We start from the raw sequence: 26,127 nt of genomic DNA on the forward strand, positions 1-26,127 counted from the left end.
TTCAGGCCTCTGGCAGCGAGCAAACGAAACCATGATGTGTTCAATGAAAACATTTGGACCAAGCTAACGGATAATTGCACCTGCCAACGTCATAAGTCCAAACTGACTGCAAGAGGCCGTCTCCAATAACATTCTCTGGCCGAAAACACTGGGCAGAGTTAAGGATGACAGACATGGAACTCGAAGGTTGTCAAAGCGCCAGTCTACCCAAAGATCGTAGACATTCCAAGATGACTCAAGTACAGACCTCAAAGTCCTCCTATTTCAACCACAGGTACCTCACCATTGAACTTCCCTTCCATCCACTGGCGTATAAGATCTGCAGCGCCAGCGGTCATCATCGTGACCCCAGCTGTCCGTAGGGCAGCATTGAGAGCAGCAGCCCCATAGCCATCTGCACCAGCACTTTGCAGAAACGCAAAAAGGCTCCCTGGACTGACGTTACCGATGTAAGAATGGACAGCTGCTGCAATTGAATCTGATGATATGGGAGTAGAGTGTCAGCGAATCCTGTGAACTGTATAGACTGCGAGCGGACAAAAGATCCACGCTTCAAGCCCCCAAAAACGGGAGTCTACTTACCAGCACGAACTCCTTTGAAAGTGAATCCCACAGTATCCAACATGGGTTTATAGATCAATTGAGGATATGCGACCATAACAATGCTTGTAACGCCTGCGACGACTAGTAATATGATGAAGAACGTGGCGGTAGGGTGTTCCGCCGCCCACTTCTGAGCCTGCAGGTTGCAAAGATAGAATGATCAGCTTCAAGCTCAACATATAAGCGTCCACTATCATGCAGGGATTTGTTCTCCTACCTTCTCAAATTCGAGCCTGGCGCTCTCCACGAGCTCTTTACTGGTCTCCGCGAGAAAATGGAGGACATTCGTTGCCCAGTCAAGTACAGTAATGGGGATCTGAAAGTAAGCAAAGTATTTGTCAGTTGATATGAACAAATGTAGAAAGGAATTTCTTCCAGATTGGCAGTTTGATTAACCCTACCAGTTCAACAGTCTCGCCATCTTGACCCAAAACCACCTGGGACTTATCCTGAACTACGTTGGAAGTCAACTGAATCGAGACCTGGACAACAAAAGGTGTTAATTAAGAGAATTTTCTGAGGTTTTATCGGTTTGTTAGAAGCCATTTCTTACATGTTCAGCATGCTTCTTTGCATTGTCGAGAATATCCGCAAGCGTGTCGGCAGCAATAGGAAGGTTTTGGTTGACCCATTCTCCAGCATCTGCCGAGAACTGGCCAATGTGAACTCTGGTCAGCTGGTATGACGGCAAAGTAATTAGCAACTTTGATTTCCAGCAAATATCCTCACCTGCTCTGTGTGTTTCCACGCATCCTCCACTACGCTGCTCACGGCCGCTCCGGCCTGAGGGAGAAAGTTCTTTGCCCACTGCGATGCATCGGTCGAAATCTAGGGAGGCATCAAAAGTCAGTCAGAAATAGGTCGAACAAACGGAGGAGCGAACCGATAATACCTTTTCGGTGTTTTGGGCGAGTATATCGCCAAAGAAATCCCAGGGCGCCATCTTGCTGTCTTGACTGCAAATTGGTGATTGATGCTGGTGGTGAGGTGATCTTGACAAAAGATAAGAAGTCACGAAGGGCTGCGGGACGTTGTAGGCACCTATCAAGCATTGCAACTGTCCGGGGCGGTACCCCAGCCCATATTATCTGGTTGACAACTACAAATCCTGCCCGACGAGGCCCGACAGCGCGGCCCTTGACTGGATCTTACTGTGCCGGTGGGAGCGGGGATGAAGGATGAGCTGTCGGCGGCCCGCAGCTAGACGGCATTGGCCATTGAATGACAAGTACCACTTTTCACCATTTCGATCTGGGTTTACATACTGTTGTTTTACCTGCTGGTACTGTTGGCGGGGTTTTTGCATAACCAGAGCTGATCATTCGCAAGAAAGCGCAGTTATGGTCGTGAACACCCGATGTAAATGGTTCAAAGTAACATGGGCATATCATGCATTACAAAGTATTGAATGTGATCATCCAACAAAGGACAAAGCGCAAGGAAACCGGTGACGCCCATCATGATCCAGTCTTCCACTTCGACCAAGCGGCAAGCACAACACCAACATACACAGTCAAAAGTCCAGCAACCGTCAATACGTCGGCAATCACCTTTGCTCCATATCCGCCCATTCCGGCACTCTGTAAAATGGCAAAAATGCTTCCTGAGACTACGATCCGCAAAAGGGACTGAACCTTCGCTGCAATGGATCCTAAGAAAGAATGGGTAATGTGTCAGCGAGCTTGTAAACTCAAATGGCACTGGTGATACTGGAAAGGAGGATTCATTTACCTGCAACAATTCCAATCTTGCCGAACCCAAGTATCATCAACAAAGGGGAGACAACGAATTGAAGAAGTAATATAAGTGTACCGGCGAGGATGATGTAACCTTCTAATCCAAGTTCTTCTGGAAGCTCAGGGAGGAACATAGGTGGCCATCCAAGTCCTTCTGGTAGCTCGGGTAGGAACATAGGTGGCTGATGAAGAAGCCGTGAATTAGCAAGGAAGAAGCTTGTTACGACAAGAACAGCAGATCAGTACCACATACCATTTTAGCTTCCGCTCAAGAGGAAAAGATTGTCAGGCTAGAACTGAGAAGTAGGTTGGCTTAAGTTTGTGGAGTTGAAAAATGACATTGAGTGTTAACAGGAAGTGGCTCATAGGCGATGGGAGTGGGGAGACAAGGACGGAAGCTTGAAAGGCTTATATGTATCGGATGTCAAGATATACGATGGATCAAGTGCCTTCAAGAGGGAGCCGAATGATTACACTCTGCCTTGCCTTTTCGATATGCAAAATCGCTGACAAAATAGGCGCCGACCAGAACCCGCTAGGCCTATGCAGACGGCCAACAGCCATGTCAGGGTGTGATGGTGCCCAAATGCACCCCCACATGATTGTGTGGGAGGCCGGGGCTAAACCGGCCACGTTCCAGCCGTTTAAATCACAGTTTCGCCTTTAGGGGATGACGCTCTCCTGTACTCGGCCTCATGATACCCAAACCTGTACGAACGCAAGCAGCGGTACCCAGGACACCGGTATAAACCCAAGGAGCAAGAGTGAAAGCACCCATTCCACCCATGGTTTGGCTCTGGATGTATGCAAAAGTGCTTCCTTTTGTTACGTTTCCGATCCAGGATTGCCATGCACTTGCGATAGTATCTGGCAGCAGTGGATCTTGCGTTAGCACTGGCGGACAACAGTTTCATGTAAACAGCTGCAAACTTACTTTTTGATACACCTTTAGAAGCGAAACCGATGGCGTAGGGAAACAAGACAATCAGGACACCTGATACAACAAGTACGAGAAGTGCAGCCTCAAGAGGATGTTCGGCAGCCCATACTCGAGCCTTTTTGGGAGAACATGATAGATTAGAAACACACCGCAGAACTTGATTCATGGAAGAGTTGCTGCATACCTCCTCATACTGCTTTCTGATGTTCTCTGTGAGCACTCCAGCAGACTCGAGCCAGGGAAGAACCAACGTAGACCAATCCTGGGGGGTAATTGGTGCCTGTTTGATGAAATAATTAGCCGTGAACCGTACTGAAGTGGTGGCATGAGACTGATGTATGTTCTGTAAAACTATCATACCGGCTTCCCATCTGCTCCTTCTTTACCCACGCCTAGAGGTAGCTGATCGTTCGACAACTTTGGGATATCGGCACCGTGAAAGACTGAGGAGAAGGGGACCTGGAATCACGATTTGTCAGTAAGCCAGTGTGTGTCCATGTATTTTGTACTCGGGAATTTGATTGCGTCGCGTAAATATACCTTGCTTGCATGCTTCTTAGCATCTTCGATGATTCTCATAAGTCTGGCGGGGGAGATAGGGGGCGTGCAAGAAACCCATTTTCCAGCATGGACCTTAACCGTCATGTTGTCGCCTAATCAATTTGGTAATGTGCAATCAAAACTCTTTACACATTCGGGGGTGAGTTATCGCGGCTTCCGCAGATCAAAAGGGCCGTAGAGTGTAGTAGGTGTTGAAGCTTCTTCTATTGTGTTTGATGTGTTGAAAAGTGTGGTTGGTCACCCGTATAAATATAAATTATGTACAGTCCTTGCAGCCTAACTTGGTACATTCTGCGAGGGGTAGCATAGGTAACTAATGATCTTTGCCGGCGCTTGCAGGGCACGCCAATGACAACTGTCAGGCAGTGTAGATAACGCGAGAAGCCCGTTTCTGCAGATGCTACTTTTTGGGGGCCAACCACGGATTGGCGAAATTCGTTGACAGTCCATGAGAACCGAAGCGGCAACCGGGTAACTCATTCGGAACTAAAGACAATGGGGAAAGAAATGTAAGGGAACTAAGTGGAGGTGGAGAGGACCGGAATTCATCTCGAAGAAGAAAAAAAAAAAAAAAAAAAAAAAAAAAAAAAAAAAAAACGACTAGACTGCCTCCTGCCTTGAAGTTGATAGCGAGGGAAATTGGCAGGGCCGAGACGGCAATTGTGGATGGAAGTGCCTGCCAACCTTTACATAATTCCTCCTTCAGAATTCACTCAGCTATACCAACCATGCCATAAACCCGACCAGGCTTTCAAGAGAAAGTGCAAACGCTGCGACTGTCAACAAGGTACCGATCGCGCCGTTTCCCTTTTCTTTCCGGGTTGCCCCAGCGTCAGAATCCAAAGATGCCACAACTGAACGTGGCTGCGATGCCTGAGCAGTACCTGATTTTGCAGTCAGACCATAGTCGGCAGCTTTACCGGTACGCAAGCCAGCAGCACCGAGGATGGGACCGATAAGCAGCTTGGGAAGTGGTATACCAAAACCTTCGGCGACCATAGTCAGGCTAGCGGTGCCTATTACACGTATGATCCGCCGTTCGGCTGGGGAGGCCTGAGTCAAAACAGAATTAGTATTTTCTGCGGGAATGAGCTGCAATGAAACCACTCCTACCTGCTCATAATGCCGTCCCGCGTTCTTTGTAACTTCCGCAGCGTTGTGAGCTAACCCGCTCGCAGCAGGAACGAAGTTGTGGGTAGTCCAGTGGGCGACAACTCCGGAGATCTGAAAGGCTGTCAGCAGATGATACGGAATGACATGACGCAGGGCGTTCTGTCGTTGGCGTTCTTATAGAGAAAGAATCCCTACCTGCTCGGCATGGTCCTTGGTGTTCATGGCAAGGCCAACAACGGCGGGAGCCACCTGTTCAGCATGCTTCTGTGCTTCCATTGCAAGACCGACAGCACGAGGAGCAACCTCCTGGGCGCCCCATTCAACGACATGGCCAGATATCTAAAATAAGTATGGAGTTACGGTCAGCGCCAGCAATGGAATGCAAGTGGAAAGCACCATATACCGTACCTCTTCGGCATGTTGTTTGGCGTTCATGGCAAGGCCGACGACAGCGGGAGCCACGTGCTCAGCATGCTTCTGTGCCTCCATTGCCAAACCGACAGCACGAGGAGCAACCTCCTTTGCACCCCATTCCGCGACCTAACCCAAAGATCAGAGATGGGATGTCAGCACGGGTTCCACTTGAGACGAACCATAAACAAGGGAAGTGCGAGGCCATTAAGCCTGACAACCTAATTTATCAATCACTTACCTGCTCAGCATGCTTCTGCGCTTCCATCGCAAGGCCGACCGCACGAGGAGCAACTTCGGCAGCTGCCCATTCCGCAGCCTGACCGCCAATCTGGAATTGCATCCATGGTTAGCGAATATGGTAAACGCCTTTTTTTTTTTTTTTCCTCTTCCATGTTCGTAGTATTTGTCCACCAACCTGCTCGGCATGTTCTTTGGCGTTCATCGCAAGACCAACCACAGCTGGGGCAACGGTGCTCGCGCCCCATTCCGCGATATGACCCCAGAACGCCATCGCTTTGGTGTTTTCTGGTGTTGACAAAGGGTTTCCGTCTCTCGTGAATTGGGATAAATAATAGGTAATCCGCGACCGTCAGTCCCCGTTCAGATGGATGAGGGGTAGAGAATCTGACGACTGTTGTTGTTTCCGTTTGCTTTCTCGGGTTTTTCTTCAGCTCTTGAAGAGGGGTGCTGCAGGACCGGGGGTCTGGAGCTGCGTGAGGCCCACAGAGTGATAAGTGAATGGTACGGTGCGTTCGCTTGTCGACAAATCAACGACTGAGCAGTATGTATTTGAATGCAAAGGGACATATACGGCTATCAGCCGGGAATATGTCGACGTTTGTTCCAAGATGATGACGAGGGAATTTGTCAGGAGTTGCAACTTCCGATGGCTAATACTTCAAAACACTAGTCATTGGTTTGGCAATTGCTGGAAGATACCATCTCGATCAGCGGTAGAGACTGACAAACCAGGAACAGGCCGTATATCCCTTCTACTTCCGTGATATACACGGTACGAAAATGAACATCGGGTTGGGAGTGCGGTACCCTCAATGTATTCAAGGATAGATACCATCGTCCTTCATCAAACCACCAAAACGTCGATCATCCGATCCCTAAAAAGGCCAGAAAATGGCACAAATGAGTGGGAGGACAAAAATCGCAAATCCAAAGACCAGTCCCGCCATTTTTGTCATGATCGTGAAGAACCCTGCGCAGGTCGCCCCGATACTTTGGAAAATTGCAAACCAACTACCGGCGACGACATTCCCAATCATGGAGTGAATCCAGGCCGCAAAAGATCCTATAGTGAGTGGCATGACAGCGTTAGAGCTTGCTTGATCTTCACAGACCCTGCAAAGAGGTTGTACGAACCGGCCCTGACACCAATTTCTGTCCATCCGAGAAGGGATAGAACACAGCCCATTCTAGAGACTCTATGAAGGCTATATAAGGGAAAGAATTAGTCCTTCGTTGAATACATGAGCAATATGCGTACTCCGTGTAGGATCGTACACACCTTTCGGGTTTCGAGTATTTTGGATGGTTTGGAAGATAATTGGGGAGGCGATGCGCGTGGAGAGAAAGTTGAGGGAGGTTGCCACTGGCATGAAGCATGAAAGCTGGAATTGCTTGTTTATGTTAAAATCATCTGCTGGCCTTCAACTTCTCGTAGGCCTCATTCCATTAGGGCTGTAGTAAGCAAACGACGAAAGCCGTCGACGCAATGACTAACGTCATGATCCTTTCCGAAGCTAGATGCATGTTCCCGATGAAGCGAGAGCATTTTCCTGGGAACTGGCTCATGAAGTGACAAAACAGATGGCGAGATAGAAACACCGAGGGTTTCCCAGGTATAGCCAGTATAGCCAAAAGTACGGCTGCTTCAATAACTCGACTTCCCGGGAGAGATACGCCTACTCAAAGTGATAACGAGCAAGGGCTGACTCAATGCGGACCAGAAAATGACAGAGACCGATTATGTTATGACATTCTTGAATCCGACCCACGCAACAAATTTCCAAACTAGCATGTTAATACGGTCGACACTTGTCTGATGATGTTTTATCTTCTCCTCAAATCTCGTCCCTTCCGCAACCCGACATCAGACACTCGGCACTGGAGATGCCAGTGACGAGCAATCCGCCACCTTGAACAACTCCGTTGACAATTGCGGCACCATATCCGCCCATTGCAGCGCTCTGCGCAATGGCAAAGGGACTGCCAGCGACAACATTGCCGATTACGCCCTGAGCTATGGCTGCAGCAGAGCCTGCTTTGTATCAGCACTTGATCTCCGACCACAACGGCTTAGATTGCGCTTCGTATGTAGGTGACACTGACCAGCAACAGGCCCCGCAGCACCGAATCCCAATACGGCGAGAATGGGTGCGGTAACTATCGCGGGTGCAGCGACAGCGGCTAGCCCAGCAACGACAGGAATCAAAGGAATCTTGAGGGCATGGTCAGCTCTGGCAGAAGCAGGGAAGGGAGTAAAAAGGCAGCAGTGTACCATCTTGAGAAGGGTTTTGTGCAGTGTTGAGTACGTTAAGCTTTTCTTTCGGTTTTTCTGGAATAGAGGCAGGATAAACCGGCGACTTTGGGATGATTCAAGTTGCCGTTGTTCATCTTAGGACCTGGATACTTGAGTCTTGCGCGGGAATTTATAGAGAGTCAGTTCTGTGACACCACTTGGTGTCTTCCTACATAATTGTTGTACATATGATGCAGCTAAAGTCAATCTTCGTTTTCACGAACAAAATCGTTTACATACAGACGGAAACATGAGAGGCCTGCCGAAACGTAGAGAAAGGTTACTGGTGTCGCTGTTCGTAGGCAAACGCTGTACGCATGTTGAGGCCTGGGTATAAGTTGTCGATGTGTCGGCCGCGTGATGGCAACCTGGAAGAATGCTTGGTGTTTCGATTGGTGACGATGTTGGTACCTGCAGCGCAAACGCGAGATTCAACCGTCCTCTGCCGGCTCCTGCTCCCGGGAGTACCTACTTAAAGTAACTGTGGTTGCGAGCCAAAGTAAAACCCTTTGTCAAGTACCGAGCATGACCCACCACAAGCAAAGCTTCGTGGCTTTGTATAGGGCACTGTGTGATCAGCGATCGCGAGCAACCTGGCCCACGGGTTTTGGTTACCCTGCTCACCGTATCGGGTGTGTGCATAGTGCAGTAGTAATGAGTCTCGGGTGTGTAGCCGCTCACGGGAAGTCAGCCAGGGGCAAGCGACGCTGGCACGGCCGGGAATGTGGTTGACAGAGGTCTCGAATGTCGTTGATGGCTTCGAGTCAATGTCGCGTCCCAAACAGCTGGGCAGGATGAAGAATACAAACACCCAAATCCGGACTCTGTGGTTCACTCTGTTGATGAAGAAAGGCGTGCTCGGTGTCTCACGTGATGCAGGCATTGTTGATGCTTCTCGCTTGTGAAAATGCCAAGAACATCATCGACATCTGATTTAGGGTTTTCCGGGGTTGTGTTGGCAAGGCATGCGGAGTCGATGACACCCGGAGAGGCATTCCGGAGCTCAGTCCTAGGGACATTCGCCTCGACTCCCGCCTTGGTAACCCCACCTGACCATCACCAAGGATCTCTTTCCTGGTTGAGCGCAAACAAAGAACAGCTTGGACTTGGTCCGGAAGTTGTGTAATGATGATTGCCCCTGAAGTGAGGAACGAATAGTGGTGGGCCATTGATTCTCGGATGGGGACCAAAGAACAATTATAAGTCTTGTTCGGACGCCCTTCATCTTTTGGACTCGCCATCCAACCCTCATTAACCATCCGGTTCATATCTCAGGATCCCACGTCCCAGACACATCCTTAACAACCCATCCGATAACGCGGCACTGTCGACCAGGTTCTTCCAACTTATACAAACCATGAATCTGGAGAGCTACTCACGACTCATTTCCTCCGACCAAGACGAAGACGTCAAGGCAGAGAATAGGGCTTGCACAACGCTATTGTCGCTCTTGATGCTTGTTGGGATCCTTACGTTGGGCGCAACGATGTGGCATGGGAACAGTTAAAGAACTGAAACCTGCGTAACATCTTCGGTAGGTAGTCAATCCGCGAACACTGTCAATTCATGCGATATCAGTCGTCCTAACGAGTGGAAGGTCCAGATTCGATGACCAGCGACAGCGACAGCGGACAGGACTGGATGGCCGATCGGTGGGTGGGTGACGTCGAATGGGAGTTCTCTGGTCATAAGTTGAAGGACGGCCGATGAGGCATGCGATGACAGGATTATACGTTGGATTCCGAATGACGGACAAGTTGATACCCGAATTTGTTGGATTGGATGGTCGAGGACAATCATCGACGGGATTGCTGGAGGACGATGGCGTTTTTGGAGTTTTTCGAGGTTGAACAGCCCTGCGCTGACAGCGTCAGTGGACTTTGGCTTTTGACGGAGTTTTTAGCGGGCTCCATTTGCTGCATGCCAGGGCACCAATGCGGGGAAGTGGATTGATCCATAGCACAGGACTTGGCGTTTTAGGTGGGGCACCTTGACATTAGCATGTGCAGACCGCCTTTGGCAGAATCAACAACGCTCCACTAAAATTTTCTCGGACTTTGCGTGCTGTGCACATGTCGGGTCGAATCTGCGAGTTTCCTTGCTGCCGTCGAATCCTCGATTTTGGATCGCATCAGTCACCATCTCCACATCCACCATGCCCAAAGATAACAAGCCTAAAAAGCGCGATGGCGCTCCTGCGATTACCGATGCTCGCTTTGCCAACTTCGAGACCGACCCGCGATTCCAGCTGCCCTCAAAAAAGAACCTAAAGACCAAGCTCGACAAGCGTTTCTCCAAGGTTCTCAAAGATGCAGAGTTCACCGCCGTCGCAAAGGTCGACAGGTACGGCCGCAAGCTAAAGACCGACACCAAGAAGAAGGCTTTGGAACGGCTGTACGAGGATGAGAGCGAGGACGCCACAGACAACGAGGCCAAAGAGAAGGCCAGCAAGGGAAAGAAGGACGAAGCGGAAGACGAGAGCGACTTCGAGGTCGAGGACGACGACATTGTTCAGCGCGAACTCGAGGCTGCCAACTCATACGACCCTGCCCGTGGCGGCGGTTTTTCTTCATCCGATGACGACTCCGACTCCGACTCCTCAGATTCCGAAGACGAAAAGCCAGAGGTGGAAGACGAGGCTGATGCGGAAACACGACCCGGTATCCGCTTGCGCAAGGATAAGGAGGCTGTTGAGGAAGGCGAGATCACAAACAGAGTTGCCATCGTCAACATTGACTGGGACCATATCAAGTCGATCGATCTATTCGCCCTCTTCTCGAGCTTCGTGCCCCCAGGTGGTCGCATCGAGAAGGTATCTGTCTACCCTAGCGAGTTCGGCAAGCAGAGGATGCAAAGAGAAGAGCTGGAGGGTCCTCCCCAGGAGATCTTCAAGAAGAAGAGTGACTCCGATTCCGACAGTGACTCGGAGGACTCTGATTCGGACGAGGCCATCAAGAAGGAGCTTCTTGAGGAAGGAGACGACCAGGACTTTGACAGTGACGCCCTTCGCACTTATCAGCTCGACAGGTTACGTTACTACTACGCCGTTATGGTTTGCTCCGACAAGAACACAGCATACAAGATCTACGAGGCGACGGATGGCAACGAGTATCTTTCTTCTTCCAACTTCCTCGACTTGCGATTTGTCCCCGACGATGTCACGTTCGACGACGAACCCAGAGACGAGTGCGACAGCGTCCCTGCGGGGTACAAGCCGGTGGAGTTCGTGACCGATGCTCTCCAGCATTCCAAGGTCAAACTCACCTGGGATACGAACCCCGAAGATTACTCAAGAAAAGAAGCTCTCAAGAAGGCCTTCACCGGTAGCCGCAACGATATCGCCGAGAACGACTTGCGCGCTTACCTTGCGAGCGACAGCTCAGACGACGAGGAGGACGAGGAGGAGAAGGAGCAGTTCGAGGCCGAGGGGGCCGCTGCCGAGGAAGCAGAAGAGGAAAAGACACTGTCCAAGAAGGAGCTTGCCAGGCGCAAGATGCGCGCTGCTCTTGGTCTTGCTGACGAGCCCGTGGTAAAGTCCAAGAAGGATACTCCGGTGGGCGAGATGCAAATCACCTTCACGCCAGCACTATCCGCCAACGACAAGAAGAAGGGTGACGAAGATAGGGAGGAGACGACCATCGAGAAGTACAAGCGCAAGGAGCGCGAGAGAAAGGAGAGGAAGCGGCAGGAGATGCTTGCTAGGAGGGAAGGTCGCGATCCCAACGCCGCTCCTCAGCAGGAGGAAGAGCAAGGCGACCAAGGCGAAGATCTCGGTTTCGACGATCCATTCTTCACTGCTGAGCCTGTGGTGCCTTCCAAGACGGCGATTCGCAAAGAGGAGAGGCTCAAGAAGAAGGCTGAGAGGGAAGCTGAGGAGGCTGCCAACGCCGCCGAGAAGGCACAGCTGGAGCTGCTTATGGCTGATGAAAACGGTGACAGTGGCCGTCTCGATCACTTCGACATGAAGCAGATCGCCAAGGTCGAGAAGGTCAAGGGCAAGAAGAAGGGCAAGAAGGGCAAGAAGGGCGTGGAGGGCAACGATGGTCTCCAGGAAGAGTTCGCCATGGACGTCGAGGATCCTCGTTTCAAGGCCGTTTTCGAGAGCCACGAGTTCGCTATTGATCCCTCTAATCCTAAGTTCACGGCTACTCAGGGTATGAAGAAGCTTCTTGAGGAGGGCAGAAAGAAGCGCAAGGATGGACCCAGTGTTACGGAGAAGAGTGAGAAGAGCGCCAAGAAGGTCAAGACTGACGACGCGGATATCGATGGTCTGATCAACTCTGTCAAGAGGAAGGCGAAGGCGAAGGCGAAGAAATGATTGCATCACGGGTAACAGCATATTAATGGCAAGTTTTTGATTTCTGTTGGTTCACATCCATCTGTCGTTCCTCCACTGTCCAGTCTTGTAAATGGTCCTTGGGTCAATGTGGTTTAAATTCAGGTCATGTAGGGTTGCTCCCTTTGTCTTTAATGATCGTCCCCTTTTGTGGATGAGGACAGAACCACGTACAGCTACCTCGCAACTCTTTTCCACTTCACAATGGCGGCCATAATATGTGGTACTCGAGGTCCATCAGTTCCTCATGGCCATGTAAGTTGGAGCTTTTGTTGTCGAGATGTTTGCCTTTACCTTTCTTAATCTCTCTCCCCGAGGAAATAACTCTGTGTGTCTGGCAAAACCCCTGGAAAGACACTGGGCCTCCGACATTCTTCCCTCGACAATTGTGTTCGTCTTATCCATAGCTACCTCTTTTCATCGTCCTTCGAGGTTTGCAAGCGATTCTCAACCTCCGGCCAGTCGTCAAGGTTCCTCCGTCAGATCCACAACCGGAACCTCTTCCCCTCCCATCTCCACCGGCAGCCACTCCTCCACATCATCCCTCGTTCTCTTCTTGCCTGTAGACTCCTTTTGCTGGGCCACAGTAGCCACACTCTTTTCTTCGACTTGCTCGGTCTTGACGACTTTCGTTGGCTTGGAAGAAGCCACTTTGCGTTCGCTCTGTCCCTCACTGCCATCATCCTGTGTCTCTTCGATCTTTTGGTCCACTGCGGCACCATCGTTGCAGTCAGCGTCAGGCATATCGATATCCTCCGTCGTAATTGTCGTTGTTTTGTTCTTTGGTGTCTGTTTCTTCTTCTCGCTGGTGATGATACCGCTTTCGTCTCGCTGCCTGCTGTGTCTAGCCTCCACCACGGACTCCTCTCCTTTGCCATTCGATACCATGTCGCCAACAACAAGATGACCCAACTTTTCCAAATCCTCAACAACAATATCCGGCTGCTGCTCGCCCGCCGTCTTGTCTTCACACCTGGTAACCCAGCAAGCCGTTGCTCCAATAGCCCTTGCCAGGCCAAGGTATTGCTTTGAGCAGCAGGCAAAGAGAACCTCGTCTTTTCGCATTTCCGGGGAATCGGCCGCCACTGTACCTACTTTCACGTCCGTTCCCTTGCTGGCATTACCTTCACCGCCGTCCGAATTTGCCTCCTTGGCGATGGCGATCTGAGGCGTGATAAATCCAGGCAAAATGTCACCTTTCCAAACCCTCGCAACCGCCTCCCCCTCAATACCAGAAGCATAAATCCCACCCACCACCACCACAGCCGCTGTCGCTCCACCTACTGCTGCCGCCTGTCTTCCTTGACCCTGATATCCCCTAGCCCCTTTACCAGCAGCCGTGACACCCATGCGTCTCATCAGTTCTTGGATAATCTTTACGCCCGGTGCCGGCGTTGCAGGCTGCTGCTGCTGCTGCTGCTTCTGCTGCTTCTTCTTTTTGCTCTTCTTCCCATCTTTGTCTCCGTCTGTGCTTGAGGTCTGCTCAGGTGAAGAAGAAGAAGAAGATTCAAAGCCATCCTGCGCGATGAGAATAACCACGTTAACGTCCTGCTGCTTCATCTGCTTGGCGAAGGGCTCTAGGTCCGGGTAAATGTCAAATTCGGAGAGGAATTCGTGGGTGTAGTGGAGGTAGGCCTGTGTCCAGAGGGCGATTGCGTGTTGGTAGTCGTATTGTTGTTCCTCTTGTGTGGGTGTGCTTGGGTCCATGACTTTGGCTTTGCCTTTACCTTTATCTTTGGAGCTTGATTTGGTGGTGTCTGAGTTGGCTGCTTCTGCTGCAGCAGCAGAAGAGGAGTCCGGCTTGCTGGGAGTCTTGAAAGCACCAAGCTGATCAAGGGCTTCCCCGAGCGTAGCATTATGAGCAAAAGCGTTGAGAATTGCGGTCTCACTTGGTTGTGGGGCGTTTGGACCGAGAATGGCTGCGAAACAGTTCTGGATTGTGCGAATGATGATGCGGCGGCCATCGATAACAGTGTCGTGGTGGAGAATGATGATCTTTGGCTTGGAGATTGTGGTACCCTGGGTGTCTGCGGAAAATGAGGCGGGAATGACGGGTGTGGTGGGCTGTCTCGACTTGATAATGGAAGGCAAGTGAGCGGTAGGACTTGGTGTGGCCTGTAGGCTGCTCGGCGGGGTGGTTGCTGAGGCAGTGCTGGGTGATGTGCTATCTGTATCTTTGCTTGGTGTGACGAGTGGAAATGATGATGGTATGGATGGGCAGGTGGTCGGTTCTGTATAGGACAAGGTGCGTTCGGGATGTGGCTTCGACGTGGTTGAGTGAAGGTTGGCTGCTGTGGTCGATGGCGTCAGGCTGTCGGTGATGGTATCAATGGAGGGGGTCTCCTTGCTAGAAGGTGAGTCCATTTTGAGAGTATTCTGAATGATGATGATTTTCCCGAAGGTCTCAGCGGTCGGTTCTCGTTGCCGTGTGTGGGCGATAAGAGGTGGACTGCGTGGGATCTGAAGATGGTATGGATGTCTGCGAGATAAATGCCTAGAAGCGATGCGTTGAAAGAAAGATAACAAGGAGCACGGTGAGGCGTGATAAAGGCCTTCACTTTCTCGTGGCCGAGTCAAGTTTATTTAAAGGTGAAAGAGGTTGAAAGTTCAAAGAAACGTCCTTTTGAAGGATGTGGCCGCATTTTGTTCTGGAAGATCACGGTGAATTACTCGTGCAGGATACGGAAATGAGACGAGAACGTGGACATCCTGAATCCGTTCTTCTCCATGCCTCATGCATGCAAGAAAAAGACGCGATGACACAAGTTTGGCAAAGGTTTGCCCCGAGTGCAAACGGCGGGCTAATCATCTGGTGTCACTCTTCGGGCATTTCTTTTTTCTTCCGCGCCATCGCTTTCCACTTCACCCGCACGTGTCTTTCTGGGGAGTAGAGCACATGGATGGAGATAAGGAGATTCCATCAGTCAAAAGTAATAATAATTCCTTGGGAAAACTTGCGACTCGGCCTAGCGAGGTCACACTTTGCTAGCATGGATGACGATGGGGGATTCGATCGCGGACACTCCCCGCTAACGTATCGAGTGTACGTTTTCAGCTCAATTTTGAGTGGCTATAGCATTCGCCAATGGCTCTTCAAGCTTGATAGTACGTTTGAGAGACATACATTTGCTATTATCGCGGTATAGAGTGGCGTGAACAAGAGAGGCCACGATTTGAACGCAAGAAAGGCCAGAGGTTCCTTGCAAGTTGCGACAAGGAGTTTCAGACCTGCTCGTGAAAACTATGAAAAGTAGATGCCAGACTATAGTTTCCCCAATAAGTAAAGCCATGGTAACAAGACATTCAATTGGGCAGACAAATAGAAATAGATGCAAATGGTTTCAAGACATAATATGAGGAGGTTTAAATATCACAGACCCTAACCCTGATGGTAATCAATGAAAAGACAGCTGGATCCACAAAACGCTTCCACTTTCTGTCGTCATTCTGACCGGGTTCGGAGGGCTTTAAATTGTCTTGTCTACCAGCTTGACAGTTCTCCGGAATACTCAAATTTACATTTTGTGTCTTGCGCATCTTCAGTATTCTCTGTATCAAATTCAAAAGATCTTCATTTTTAGTATTCTGAACTTGACGCTTCTCTCGCCAATTACCCCACCATGACCACCTCCCACAGCCTCAAGGCGGCTGCACCACCAGCAACTCCCCTCACCGCGGCCCTCACCACCCACCTTGCCTCCCTCCTCCCTTCCTCCTCCAGGGACAGCCTCCGCACCTCCGTCCTTCCCTCGCTCCTCACCTCCATCGCCGCCACCTCCACTGCCCTCCGCGCCGCCCAAGACGTCTCCCTCGCCGGTTCCTCTAACTCCTTTGGCGACGACCAACTCAACGTCGACGTGCTCGCCGAAGAAGCCATCCGGCTCTGTCTCGCCCAATGTCCTTCCGTCGTCACCGCCTCCAGCGAAGAGGACCCCATTGAGAAACCGGTGCAGCACACCGGTCTTCCCTTTCAGGTCGTCGAGGCCGAGCAGGATCGCACCCACGGCGAGGTCTACACGGTCGCGTTTGACCCGCTTGATGGGTCCTCTATTATTGCGCCGAACTGGACTGTCGGAACGATTTTCTCGCTGTGGGATGGCACGTCAGCGCTGGGCGCTAGTCCGAGGGACAAGCAGATCGGGGCGGTGTTGGGTGTTTATGGACCGAGAACCACAGCGGTTGTTGCGTTGAGATTCCCAGGGGAGGAGAAGGGCGTTTGTTTTGAGGTGGGGTTGTCGGATTCAAGCGAGGCAGGGAAAGGGCAAGAATGGGATCTCATCCGCCCCTCTGTCTCTTACGCGCCGCCGCCTTTCAAAACGCGGTATTTCGCCCCGGCGAACTTGCGCTCGACCAACACGCACGCGGCTTATGCCAAGCTGGTGGCGCATTACATGGCGGAGAACTACACGCTGAGATACTGCGGCGGACTCGTACCGGATGTAGTGCACGCGCTGGTTAAAGGGCATGGAGTGTATCTGAGCCCAGTGACGGAGACGAGCAAGGCTAAGTTGAGGAGTCTGTATGAGCTGTTCCCGCTGGCGCTGGTGGTGGAGTGCTGCGGTGGACGGGCGGTAGATCCGGTGAGCGGGGAGAATATCTTGGGGGATAAGGGAGTGGAGGGGTGTGATGAGCGTGGTGGTATTGTGTGCGGAACAGCGGAGGAGGTTGAATATGCTAAGGAGGTGCTGTGCGGTTAAGAATGAGCAGTGGGGGGGGTTGAATGGATTCCATAGTCAAGGGACCAAGAGATGCATGCCGAAGTCACGATGTCAAGTTAGTCACGATATTATAGAGGCTCATCGTTCGCTTCTTTCGAGATGATGGTATAGATTATAGATTTCAAGAGTTTAGACAATAGATGACTAGAAAGACATCTTTACGTTACACAAACTGAGAGGCAGACAAGACACGGATATAGGTTCTCAAGAGTCTACCAACCGGCAAACCTACACGGTCAATTCTTTAATCCAAAGAAAAAAACATATAGACGAAAAGAGAGAGAGGACTGAACGTGCGAAAGCAAGAAAAAGTGCGGTAAAAAGGAAAAGAAAAAGTGTGGGCTGTACCGGATGCGGACTGGTAACTTCTATTCTGGAAGAAAAAAACATACAACACCAGGGATTCGCTGGTCGTCACCGACCCAACTACTAGTCTGGCCCTCACTGGCTTATCTATGGGAGAGCGGACGGGATCCCGAGTTTTCCAGTGGGTATGGTCGTATGTACTTTTTATGTCTTGAGCTTAACCCTATAAAGGAATGTTTGGAAGAGATGAGGGCTTTGGAAGTAGAAGTGGTAGTGAACTATCGCGAAGTCGTTTAGAAGCCACAGATCTCAACACGACAGGTGATCAGCCAAGTAGTGTTCACCATTACATCAACGGACAACGGGAAGGTGCGGAAGCAGGTGAGTCTCATGCACCTACTCTAAGCCCCGAAACTGGTAAGGGTTGGGATGAAGTGCTCAGTCAATGGCAAAAACGTTTTGCATAAATCTTCGCCCTATTGGCGGCTCTCAAACTGAAGGGTATAATGTTCTAAAGAGTGTGTCCAGATCCATCCCTGCCCGTCCTCGTAAAACTCGTGAAACCATCAAGTGTGGGATGCCACAACCGGTTCATCCCATCACATACAGGTGTGAAGAAAAACTCAGTGTCGACGTAGCTTGGCCAATGCTAGGTCACACTCTCAACCTTCGCCTCGTGACTCATCCCATGACATGATTCCAACCCTGTCTGCACGCGTGTTGAACGGCACAAGTCCAGTGGCACACCCCATGTTCATTTTCCCCCTCCAACATCCCCGACTCAAGCCGGGTCTATGCCTTCAATCCGTCTACCTTGCGAGTGAAAATCCACCCGAATCTCCTGCATCACTTACCCCCCAAACTTAGTTGGCGAAAATAGCCCAGTCCACGCTAGTAGGCTGGTCACCATTGCAGTTCATGTGTCCCTCAGCACCCACCCGCCTGTTGCTCTGGAATTTGTCGATCGAGCCCCTCGTAAGATCAGAAATGTCTCTGCTCCCGACATGGACAGGATAAACGCTGCTGCTCTTGACACCAAACACACAAGTGTTCGTAATGACCAGACGGCAATAGCCACTGTTGAACGCCCGGTCGGTCCAGTACGCGACATAGCGGCCCTGGTGCCCCGCATAGTAGTCGCGAATGGAGGCGCAGTCGGAGACGAGGGGTGAGTTACCCGACGTCTTTCTGATGTAGGACGAGGCGCCACAGGAGTCGGCGTACTGAGCGCCGTCGTTCCAGTCAAGACGCTTGGTGAGGGTGCCGGGGTTGAGGGACTGCCCGGAGGCGTCCATGTCGATGGAGCGCTTGAGGGCAGGGTGGACGAGAACGGTGACGTTCCGTCCGTCGCTATTGGTGAAAGTGTCCGCGACGTAGGCCTCAGATTCGACAATGTAGGTGTAGCCGTCAGGGCTCACGGCTGTCTTCACGGCAGAAGGCGTGAGGGGAGCGGCCGCGGCAAAGGCGCAGAGAGAGAGGAGGGCTGTGGAGAAGAGCATTTTGAGAAGAGGCTTTTGGGGATTTCGGGTGTGATATGGTCGCAAAGGCTGCTGGAGATGTCTTCAGGGTCTGGCTTTGGTGGTGAGAGGCTGGATGAAGGAAGAAGCTGATGATGATGCTGATGAGAATATCGCCGTACCCTCGAAGAGCCTTGTCGTACTTATAGATTTTTCCTAGTGATGCAGACAACGCCAAGTGAATCTTCGATTCTGACTCTTTTCCTTCATCATCATCATCATCATCATCCCCTTCCGTCATCGGAGCCACGCCGACAATGCCGAACTGTTGAGGACTCGTGAGGGGGTTTTGAGAAGTGCCAACATCGCGTATGCACGATCAAGTGACTGTGATAATGTTGCCAGGACCACACGTACGCCGACTGGCCCCAGCCTCCACGCAAACAGGACGGCGATGGTGAAGTTTTTCGAGAGTTGAAGTCGGGAGGAGCCAAGAATTCTGCAGGCAGAGGTGAGAACGCAACGGAATGTAGCAGTAGAAGTTGATAGTTTCTCAGCCACATCAAGCATGAAAAAGGTCAAACTCTCACGAACTCCGCTATCGAGGTCTTATTACTGATTGTTGGATGTTTCGGAGTTACTGGAGAGTAGTACTCCATGATCAGAGTAGTATCCACTGGGTGGAAAGTGTTGCGATGAGGCTCGGTACCGGTGCTTTAGGTTTGCCAGGTTGATGGGGATATCCGTCAACGGCAATGATAGGCACAAGGCGCCGCCCGAACCAGTATAGGCCGGGGTGAGATCGTCACTGATCTAAACCGGGACCCTGAGTCGATACCTAGTGTATACGTATTCGTAAGGGTCTTTCCAACTTGTGTGTCCGCAAACCGGAGGCATCAGTTGAGTGTATCTCGGAGTATACATAGAGGTGAGCTGATATCTAACAAACATCTGTACGGTGGAAAATATCGACGGGGAAGATCAACGACGGCGAGCATCTCTCTGCGGAATAGTATTAATACTGTGCTTGACGCATGGCATGTAGCTTCAGGAACACCAATAAGACCCTTGATCGTCCTCCTTCACATAGTGTAGACAACGTATCCAGCACGACGTAAAAAGGCCTAAAGGATCAGTACCGGCGAGTTTATCTCAACAACAGCAATATGGGTACCTCTATGTGCCAGTGATGATGTGGTAGTCTGTGTGGTCGAAACGCAGGCGTCTGGCAACTCCGCAACAAGAGCCACGTCAAAGATGCTTCCAGTATCGATATTATTTTGTTCGCAACGTCAATGGTAAAACAAAAGAGAAAAGACCGCATCACGCTCGTGATTTGTTTGCGTGATCATGTTGCTGATGCCACTCATTAGTAAAATGTAAGCCGGAGACGTTGCTCGTTGCTGCCCGTAACGTGTGGAATCCGAGGCGGCGCGGTGAAGCCATGACAAAGTTTTAAGTTGCTGCCGAAAAGCGGCCTTGTTGCTGTTGGGATAATCGCATCTCGAGACAACGACATGGTGGTGAACAAAAAGTTCGTGATAAGTGGAGGTTCATGAAGATTGCCAAGCCAATGGCATCACCCCATCGGCTCTCCACAAGCCGAACGGACGGGAAGGGTTCATTCCTTCCATCCGGATGGCAGACCGACCCCGCACATTGAATGTTGGAGAACTTCCACTTGAGCTTCACCTTTTATCACGCGGCAGCTTTTGCTGCGGTCAATACTCTAGTGTAGAGGTAGGTACGTACTGCTGTGGCACCGATATCAGCGGAGGACGGGAGGCTCTGAAGGTCCGCAGCGTACAGCGCCTTCTGTCAGCGCGCTACATACCCGGGCCGTGCCACGCCTTCCCCTGAACAGGGACTCGATTCTAAAAAAAAATGGGGGCGACCTGAGGCACGGGTCGGTAACGGTCGTTAAATGGTCCACACTACAATTGGACAACAAGATCCCGATGAAAATCCGTTCTCTCCGACCATGCTGCCCCTGCCCCTGTCCAGAATTCCAACTTCTTGGAGCATCACCAACACTTCTTACTATTTCGACTTTATCGATTACACATACACCAACTTTGTCTTGTGTCGTTGTGACCCAGAGACAACTGAGAAATCTGTGGCCCGACAGAGCTGCATTCACGACTCTGATTGCCCATGATCTGAATCTGACTTCAGCATGACCAATAAAAACACGACCTGACACTTCCCTTGTAGAGGATTTGCCTCCTTCATTGGCTTTCTAGAATCACAAGCCTCAAAGATGCCGTCCCCACAAGGCCGAACCCCGTGAATGCCTTGTCGTCCGATTCGATGGCTGCTGGAGTCCTGAACCAATTCTGCCGTTTGTTCCGATTCCGTCTTCCCCACCGACATTGACACACGCCGTATCATGCATTCCTCGCTGCTGCGAGTTCCTTAGATTTCTTTTTCAATACTTTAGTCTTTTTTTGCTTTTCTTGGTGATCTCCATTTTCGGTGTCATCCCGCCACCTCTAGTTCCTCGTTCTCACCACTCCCCGATTAGTGATAGTAGAAGCCAACCGGTTGGTCAAGATGCGCGTGACCAGTGTACCGCTCGGGCTCCCGACTACGGCGAAACCCCTCTTTCGGTCGTCGACTGCCCGTTCTGCGAGAATCATCACAAACACCAGCACACCCCGGCGCACACAATGTACATCGGCATGCGGACATAGAAACGTCAACGAGTCGCGGGCTTTGGCACATGCTGCTCGGCCTGCTGCCCGCATCATCTTCCCTGCGACATTTACCGCTGGCCAAAGGAGGAGAGCGACAACTGCTACCGCCGCAGCCGCTGTTCACAATGGTTAGCCAAACCCGGACCTCTTACCGGCGCCATCACTCCCGTAATGTGAGATCTTGATTTGACTCTTTCCTGTCCACAGCAAACCCAGAAAACCTTGGCCCCATCCAAGAATACGACCGTCGAGTTGCCAATGGGGAGCTACGAAATGACGACCATCAAAGAGGTGAGTGAGCATGCAACACTTGGAAGCTCAACCTATAGACGGAACAAGAGCAGCCGCCAACTAACGCGCCTCATCTTCGCACAAACAGGAATCATCCAGAATCTCCAGCATCTCCACGAAGAACTCCGGAATTACGCGGCACCTCCCGTCGTCCACCCGACCCTCGAATCTCTAAAACCGCAAAAGTCTCTTTTCTCCTTCTTCGGTGGCAAGTCCAAGAGTGCCATTGCCGAAATCCCTGCCAACCTTCCCCGGGGGCTCTACCTCTATGGCGATGTTGGCTGCGGCAAGACCATGCTCATGGATCTCTTTTACGACACATTACCCCATAACATCAAGTCAAAGACGAGGATACACTTCCACAACTTTATGCAGGATGTCCACAAGCGCCTCCACAAGATCAAGATGCAATACGGCAACGATGTCGACGCCGTTCCCTTTGTTGCGGCCGACATTGCCCAACAGGGAAGCGTTCTCTGTTTCGACGAGTTTCAATGTACCGACGTCGCCGACGCCATGATCCTTCGCCGCCTCCTCGAGGCTCTCATGTCCCACGGCGTTGTGCTTGTCACGACCTCCAACCGACACCCCGACGAGCTGTACATAAACGGTGTCCAGCGCGAGTCCTTCATCCCCGCTATTGAACTGCTCAAGAACCGGCTGCACGTCATCAACCTGAACTCCAACACCGATTACCGCAAGATCCCCCGTCCTCCTTCCGGTGTCTACCACACCGCGCTCGACGCCCACGCAGCCTCCCACGCCGAGAAGTGGTTCCGCTTTTTGGGCGATCCCGAAAACCCCGAGCCGCACCCCGAGGTGCAAACTGTCTGGGGCCGCGAGATCCACGTCCCTCGTGTCAGCGGCCGTTGCGCCTGGTTCACCTTCGACGAGCTGATCGGCCAACCGACAGGTGCTGCCGATTACATTGAGCTGATGCGCTCGTACGACGCCTTCATTGTCACCGACATCCCCGGTATGACCTACCGTCAGCGCGACCTGGCCCGCCGCTTCATCACCTTCATCGACGCCGTTTACGAGTCGCACGCCAAACTCGTCTTGACGGCAGCCGTGCCCTTGACAGAATTGTTCGTTTCCCGACAGGAGATTGAGGAGTCACTCAAGAAGCAGGGCAAGGCTTTGGACCAGACGCATTCTGTTGCGGATGTGATGAGTCACATGATGGATGATCTCGACCAGAATGCCGACAAGCTCTCCAAGTCTAACCTGTTCAGCGGCGACGAGGAAGCCTTTGCGTTCGCGCGTGCGCTGTCACGCTTGACTGAAATGGGCAGCAAGATGTGGGTTGAGCGTGGTATGGGTCTGGAGGACAAGGGTGGTAAACCTGAGCATGACAGCTGGACGAAGACGAGGAGTAGGCAGATGGAAGACAGCATGTGAGATAACAAGGAAAAGGAAGAGATGCGGTTGTTTGGTTAAAAGAATCGATACCCCGAAAGACAGGGCGACCGTCGCTCCACTTACATTACCCACGCGGCTCGTCTGTAAGAGACATGAGACTTGGAAAAAAAAGCATGCATTGGTGGTTATCGTCCTTCATTTAATTTTTTTTTTTTTTTTGGATCCTTTTTGGCGCTAATTCTGATGGCAGCGGACTTTGGTGTCGTTTCTCTGGCTAGTCTTGAATACTTAGCTTTATTATGTCTTAATAGCATGCTGTCCACTCAGACGTGAAGCTTTGCTACGGCAGATAATGAAGGTTGACTTGGACACTTTTTACAATCTTTCCAATAATACAGCATTATTACAGAGACAGTACTAGAAACCCTCAATATTGAACCGCCACTCAGCCCTGAGGGCTAACTTACTTACATCACACTATCACCACTATGCCATCACAGACGCCCAAGTCTACATAACCGATCACACAGATAAACCCCGAGCGGTTGACTTCCCTCCTCTTCCCCTCCAGCGAGACCACGAAATTGCCGTTCAGTAAAGACCAGGAAACAACGAATACGGAACCTCCTTCTTATATCGTTCCCACTGCTCTCCATATCGGCTCTGCATGTACTCGCTCATGTACACCGTGCTCCTGCTAACAAAGTGCCAGATATGGAACGCCGCCACGCCCAGGGCCGGGATCCAGCCGCCCGCCGCCATCGCGTACCCAGCCCTCCACAGCGTATATCCGCCATAGTTGATGTGGCGCGCCTTATTCCAGAGCCCTTCGCGGCAGATCTTGCCCTCATTGGCCTCGTCATCCTTGAACTTCTTGCGCGTGCGCTCCGTGAGGGTCTCGATCGCCATGCCCGTCACGTACATGACCGTGCCGAGGGCGATAGGCAGAGGCAGGGACATGTAGGTGCCCGTGGCTGAGTTGAAAGTGAAGGGGATGGTGATGCGCGGGGTTGAGAGGGCGGCCGAAGTCGAGGTGCTCAACAACAGCAAAGAACCCATGGTGTTGACGACCGTGTTGAACAACGACACCTCCACCGCCGCAGTAGGGGTAAGTTCCTCGCGAGATAGACTCAAAAGCCAGTAGATCTGCTTGAGACTGGATCCCGCAGACATGAGCAATAGCAAAAGGCGCGGCAGGGGGAGGTGCCGGATGATGGACGCCTTGGTCCCCTCCGCAGTGGTCGTCTCCAACACGTAGTCGTACAGCGGGATCGACGAGATGTTCAGCTTGGACAGCAGGCGCGTACCCCAGTCGCCCGCGAGTAACTTGTACTGTAGCAGCGGGTCGAGCGCGCGGAGGCCAATGAAGGTGGCGGTGCCCAGCAGGTTGGACTTGTACACGCCTCGCTGGATCAGGTCTTGAGGGTTCCGGGAGCTCAAAGAGGAGGAGGACGGCGCGGTCTTGCCGCCACTGGTGCTGCTCTTGCTGCTGCTCTTGGGCTCGCTGGTGTGAGACTTGCCGTGAGACTCCGAGGTGGCATGTTTACTGTTAGGTTCGGCGGGGTGTTTGTCATTCAGCTTGCTGGCGATCTTGCCGTTGGCGGTCTTGTTGCTATCGTTGGCGTGTTCCGATCCCCTTCCCATGGAGGGAGGGAAAGCCTCAGCTGAGGACATGGTGGTGGCTTGGCTATAGATGAGTGTCTGCTTCTCGTTGGTGTTGTGGAACGGTGGGGTGTAGGCTGTTTGGTTTGGTCTTGGGTCGAGGTTGACTTTGATCAAGAGACGGGAGAAAGACTGGGAAGAACTGAGTTAGAGGTAAAGAGGGGTAGCAGTTCTCGGATAGTATATGATATTAATTTGTGTGCCCCTAATAATCATGCATGATGCTACAGTTTATTCGGTTCACGTCAAAGTTGCTGTTTCCCCAACTCTGTTATTAAGTTGTGTAAGACCTACCTCTAGCTCCACCTGCCTTGATAGGTCTCCACATACTTTGTACCTATCTTGATGACAGAAAGACCAGCTCGGTTGCTAAATGGAAAGAGATACCTCTACCTTAGACTGAAGAGGATGCAATCATTTTGTCATCCGTACCCTCCTCTACTTCGCTTCGGGTCCGTCCGAGGAGCTTCTCAGGAGCCTTCTGGGTACTCATAAGCATCTCGGAGCTCGGACGCCATGGCGCTTCTCCGCTTCACCCCACTCTAAACGGGGAGTTAGCGTCGAATAATGCTCAATTATAACGAGGAATGAAGTCATTGCTAGTGTCATCCCGCCTCTAATATTAGTGTACTTGTACAGGGCCACAGCGGACAAGCGGAGACCGAAAACCCTATCTTGACGGCTCGGTCCTGGCTTCCGGTTCGTACAGTCGAGGGTTAGGTGCCCTGGTCTCCGCCGAAATAAGCGAACTATCTGCCACCTTGATCCTGAACATACCGTATCGTCCTTTCCACTTGTTCATCTATTGTAAAGACAGCAAAGTACCCACGAGTAATGAAACTCCAGCAGCCCCTATTCAAAGTAAACATGAGAAGTTAGATAACGAGAGTAGAGACAAAAGTGCTTGGCCCGTGAAAAAGAAGGGATGCTCACCATGTTCTTGAATACAATTCCGTCCGCCTATGAGAAATGCCGTGGTCGGATCTCAGCTGTGATTCAGCCGCAATTCACTTTGCAAAAAGCAGAGTCGTGAGATACACAGTCTTATACATATGACTGAACCAGAGTTGAATGAGAGAATAACACATGACTGGACCACTTCAACCCTCTAAAGCCTGCAAGTGAAGTTCGAGGTCTCGTCAATTGCTCTTCAGTTTTGTTAGTTGCTTTGCTAGTTGATGCAAGGCCTGTGGAGAGCCACGCGTGCAGTGACCAGTGCAACCACGGGTTCGTCACTAGGTAGCGCCTTGGCAGGGGCAGATCCGCCCTGACCGCCCCAGGCAGCAGGGGCATCAGTGGAGCATCCCCGCGCGGAGTGCTTATCGGGGCCTTATCAGATACATACCCAAAGCAGCTTCCGAAACGGGCCAACGGCAGGCACCGGGAGGGGATGCATGAC

At 51.5% G+C, this 26,127-nt stretch overlaps 11 protein-coding genes and 2 non-coding genes across 14 annotated transcripts; 4 read left to right on the plus strand and 9 right to left on the minus strand.

The window, feature by feature from the left end:
• Position 1: 1 nt before the first annotated feature.
• Positions 2-1,734, minus strand: NCU16806 (hypothetical protein). The gene is made up of 7 exons (XM_011396099.1): positions 1,496-1,734; positions 1,333-1,431; positions 1,157-1,255; positions 1,005-1,085; positions 821-919; positions 583-739; positions 2-478 (listed from the first exon to the last, which is right to left on the minus strand). The coding sequence occupies exons 1-7, from the start codon at positions 1,544-1,546 to the stop codon at positions 249-251; spliced, it is 816 nt and encodes a 271-aa protein (XP_011394401.1). The 5' UTR covers positions 1,547-1,734; the 3' UTR covers positions 2-248.
• A 138-nt stretch (positions 1,735-1,872) lies between these two features.
• On the minus strand, positions 1,873-2,786 carry NCU16807 (hypothetical protein). The gene is made up of 3 exons (XM_011396100.1): positions 2,593-2,786; positions 2,335-2,521; positions 1,873-2,254 (listed from the first exon to the last, which is right to left on the minus strand). The coding sequence occupies exons 1-3, from the start codon at positions 2,593-2,595 to the stop codon at positions 2,061-2,063; spliced, it is 384 nt and encodes a 127-aa protein (XP_011394402.1). The 5' UTR covers positions 2,596-2,786; the 3' UTR covers positions 1,873-2,060.
• A 202-nt stretch (positions 2,787-2,988) lies between these two features.
• Positions 2,989-3,924, minus strand: NCU04488 (hypothetical protein; the record flags this gene model as incomplete). Its single annotated transcript, XM_951964.2, has 5 exons — positions 2,989-3,206; positions 3,274-3,394; positions 3,464-3,559; positions 3,640-3,738; positions 3,820-3,924. 5 exons carry the CDS (start codon positions 3,922-3,924, stop codon positions 2,989-2,991), a joined length of 639 nt encoding a protein of 212 aa, XP_957057.2.
• Positions 3,925-4,061: 137 nt separating this feature from the next.
• On the minus strand, positions 4,062-6,035 carry NCU04487 (hypothetical protein). Its single transcript, XM_951963.2, has 6 exons — positions 5,783-6,035; positions 5,606-5,695; positions 5,362-5,493; positions 5,149-5,292; positions 4,954-5,064; positions 4,062-4,893 (listed from the first exon to the last, which is right to left on the minus strand). The coding sequence occupies exons 1-6, from the start codon at positions 5,876-5,878 to the stop codon at positions 4,558-4,560; spliced, it is 909 nt and encodes a 302-aa protein (XP_957056.1). The 5' UTR covers positions 5,879-6,035; the 3' UTR covers positions 4,062-4,557.
• A 1,199-nt stretch (positions 6,036-7,234) lies between these two features.
• On the minus strand, positions 7,235-8,673 carry NCU04486. 2 transcript variants are annotated; one of them, XM_011395803.1, is made up of 5 exons: positions 8,525-8,673; positions 8,141-8,453; positions 7,880-8,003; positions 7,711-7,819; positions 7,235-7,639 (listed from the first exon to the last, which is right to left on the minus strand). In XM_011395803.1, exons 3-5 carry the CDS (start codon positions 7,880-7,882, stop codon positions 7,443-7,445), a joined length of 309 nt encoding a protein of 102 aa, XP_011394105.1. In that variant the 5' UTR covers positions 7,883-8,003; positions 8,141-8,453; positions 8,525-8,673; the 3' UTR covers positions 7,235-7,442. The 2 variants fall into 2 exon arrangements, with proteins under 2 accessions (XP_011394105.1, XP_011394104.1); XM_011395802.1 differs by lacking the exon at positions 7,880-8,003 and having other exon boundaries at positions 7,252-7,639; positions 8,141-8,541.
• Positions 8,674-9,034: 361 nt separating this feature from the next.
• NCU14097 lies at positions 9,035-9,955 on the plus strand. The gene is made up of 2 exons (XR_897888.1): positions 9,035-9,434; positions 9,498-9,955. It is a non-coding gene; the product is annotated as a ncrg23 (non-coding RNA).
• Positions 9,956-9,987: 32 nt separating this feature from the next.
• On the plus strand, positions 9,988-12,464 carry NCU04485 (pre-rRNA processing protein Esf1). The gene has a single exon (XM_951961.2). It carries the CDS (start codon positions 10,056-10,058, stop codon positions 12,216-12,218), a length of 2,163 nt encoding a protein of 720 aa, XP_957054.1. The 5' UTR covers positions 9,988-10,055; the 3' UTR covers positions 12,219-12,464.
• Positions 12,319-14,805, minus strand: NCU04484 (hypothetical protein). The gene has a single exon (XM_951960.2). It carries the CDS (start codon positions 14,598-14,600, stop codon positions 12,702-12,704), a length of 1,899 nt encoding a protein of 632 aa, XP_957053.1. The 5' UTR covers positions 14,601-14,805; the 3' UTR covers positions 12,319-12,701.
• Positions 14,806-15,701: 896 nt separating this feature from the next.
• NCU04483 (sedoheptulose-1,7-bisphosphatase) lies at positions 15,702-17,126 on the plus strand. Its single transcript, XM_951959.2, has one exon. It carries the CDS (start codon positions 15,857-15,859, stop codon positions 16,931-16,933), a length of 1,077 nt encoding a protein of 358 aa, XP_957052.1. The 5' UTR covers positions 15,702-15,856; the 3' UTR covers positions 16,934-17,126.
• A 213-nt stretch (positions 17,127-17,339) lies between these two features.
• NCU15632 lies at positions 17,340-17,455 on the minus strand. Its single transcript, XR_897889.1, has one exon. It is a non-coding gene; the product is annotated as a 5S ribosomal RNA (ribosomal RNA).
• A 252-nt stretch (positions 17,456-17,707) lies between these two features.
• On the minus strand, positions 17,708-19,628 carry NCU04482 (hypothetical protein). The gene has a single exon (XM_951958.3). The coding sequence runs from the start codon at positions 18,757-18,759 to the stop codon at positions 18,124-18,126; it is 636 nt and encodes a 211-aa protein (XP_957051.1). The 5' UTR covers positions 18,760-19,628; the 3' UTR covers positions 17,708-18,123.
• A 1,467-nt stretch (positions 19,629-21,095) lies between these two features.
• On the plus strand, positions 21,096-23,509 carry NCU04481 (mitochondrial ATPase). The gene is made up of 3 exons (XM_951957.3): positions 21,096-21,541; positions 21,621-21,704; positions 21,793-23,509. Exons 1-3 carry the CDS (start codon positions 21,271-21,273, stop codon positions 23,103-23,105), a joined length of 1,668 nt encoding a protein of 555 aa, XP_957050.1. The 5' UTR covers positions 21,096-21,270; the 3' UTR covers positions 23,106-23,509.
• NCU04480 (hypothetical protein) lies at positions 23,484-25,084 on the minus strand. Its single transcript, XM_951956.2, has 2 exons — positions 25,019-25,084; positions 23,484-24,952 (listed from the first exon to the last, which is right to left on the minus strand). Exon 2 carries the CDS (start codon positions 24,738-24,740, stop codon positions 23,658-23,660), a length of 1,083 nt encoding a protein of 360 aa, XP_957049.2. The 5' UTR covers positions 24,741-24,952; positions 25,019-25,084; the 3' UTR covers positions 23,484-23,657.
• Positions 25,085-26,127: the final 1,043 nt, after the last annotated feature.

The sequence above is a fragment of the Neurospora crassa genome, linkage group IV (assembly GCF_000182925.2).
Source record: "Neurospora crassa OR74A linkage group IV, whole genome shotgun sequence".
Taxonomy (NCBI): domain Eukaryota; kingdom Fungi; phylum Ascomycota; class Sordariomycetes; order Sordariales; family Sordariaceae; genus Neurospora; species Neurospora crassa.

Coding starts and splice junctions, on each gene's coding strand:
- NCU16806 (XM_011396099.1), bottom strand. CDS start 1,546: ATGGCGCCCTGGGATTTCTTTGGCGATATACTCGCCCAAAACACCGAA. Junction 1,432..1,495: donor TCGCCCAAAACACCGAAAAG/GTATTATCGGTT, acceptor ATGCCTCCCTAG/ATTTCGACCGATGCATCGCA. Junction 740..820: donor CCAGGCTCGAATTTGAGAAG/GTAGGAGAACAA, acceptor TGCAACCTGCAG/GCTCAGAAGTGGGCGGCGGA.
- NCU16807 (XM_011396100.1), bottom strand. Junction 2,255..2,334: donor CAAGATTGGAATTGTTGCAG/GTAAATGAATCC, acceptor ATTCTTTCTTAG/GATCCATTGCAGCGAAGGTT.
- NCU04487 (XM_951963.2), bottom strand. CDS start 5,878: ATGGCGTTCTGGGGTCATATCGCGGAATGGGGCGCGAGCACCGTTGCC. Junction 5,494..5,605: donor CGCAGAAGCATGCTGAGCAG/GTAAGTGATTGA, acceptor TCTTTGGGTTAG/GTCGCGGAATGGGGTGCAAA. Junction 4,894..4,953: donor CGGGACGGCATTATGAGCAG/GTAGGAGTGGTT, acceptor GTTTTGACTCAG/GCCTCCCCAGCCGAACGGCG.
- NCU04486 (XM_011395802.1), bottom strand. Junction 7,640..7,710: donor TGCTGCGGGGCCTGTTGCTG/GTCAGTGTCACC, acceptor GATACAAAGCAG/GCTCTGCTGCAGCCATAGCT.
- NCU04485 (XM_951961.2), top strand. CDS start 10,056: ATGCCCAAAGATAACAAGCCTAAAAAGCGCGATGGCGCTCCTGCGATT.
- NCU04484 (XM_951960.2), bottom strand. CDS start 14,600: ATGGACTCACCTTCTAGCAAGGAGACCCCCTCCATTGATACCATCACC.
- NCU04483 (XM_951959.2), top strand. CDS start 15,857: ATGACCACCTCCCACAGCCTCAAGGCGGCTGCACCACCAGCAACTCCC.
- NCU04482 (XM_951958.3), bottom strand. CDS start 18,759: ATGCTCTTCTCCACAGCCCTCCTCTCTCTCTGCGCCTTTGCCGCGGCC.
- NCU04481 (XM_951957.3), top strand. CDS start 21,271: ATGCGCGTGACCAGTGTACCGCTCGGGCTCCCGACTACGGCGAAACCC. Junction 21,542..21,620: donor CGCAGCCGCTGTTCACAATG/GTTAGCCAAACC, acceptor TCCTGTCCACAG/CAAACCCAGAAAACCTTGGC. Junction 21,705..21,792: donor AAATGACGACCATCAAAGAG/GTGAGTGAGCAT, acceptor TCGCACAAACAG/GAATCATCCAGAATCTCCAG.
- NCU04480 (XM_951956.2), bottom strand. CDS start 24,740: ATGTCCTCAGCTGAGGCTTTCCCTCCCTCCATGGGAAGGGGATCGGAA.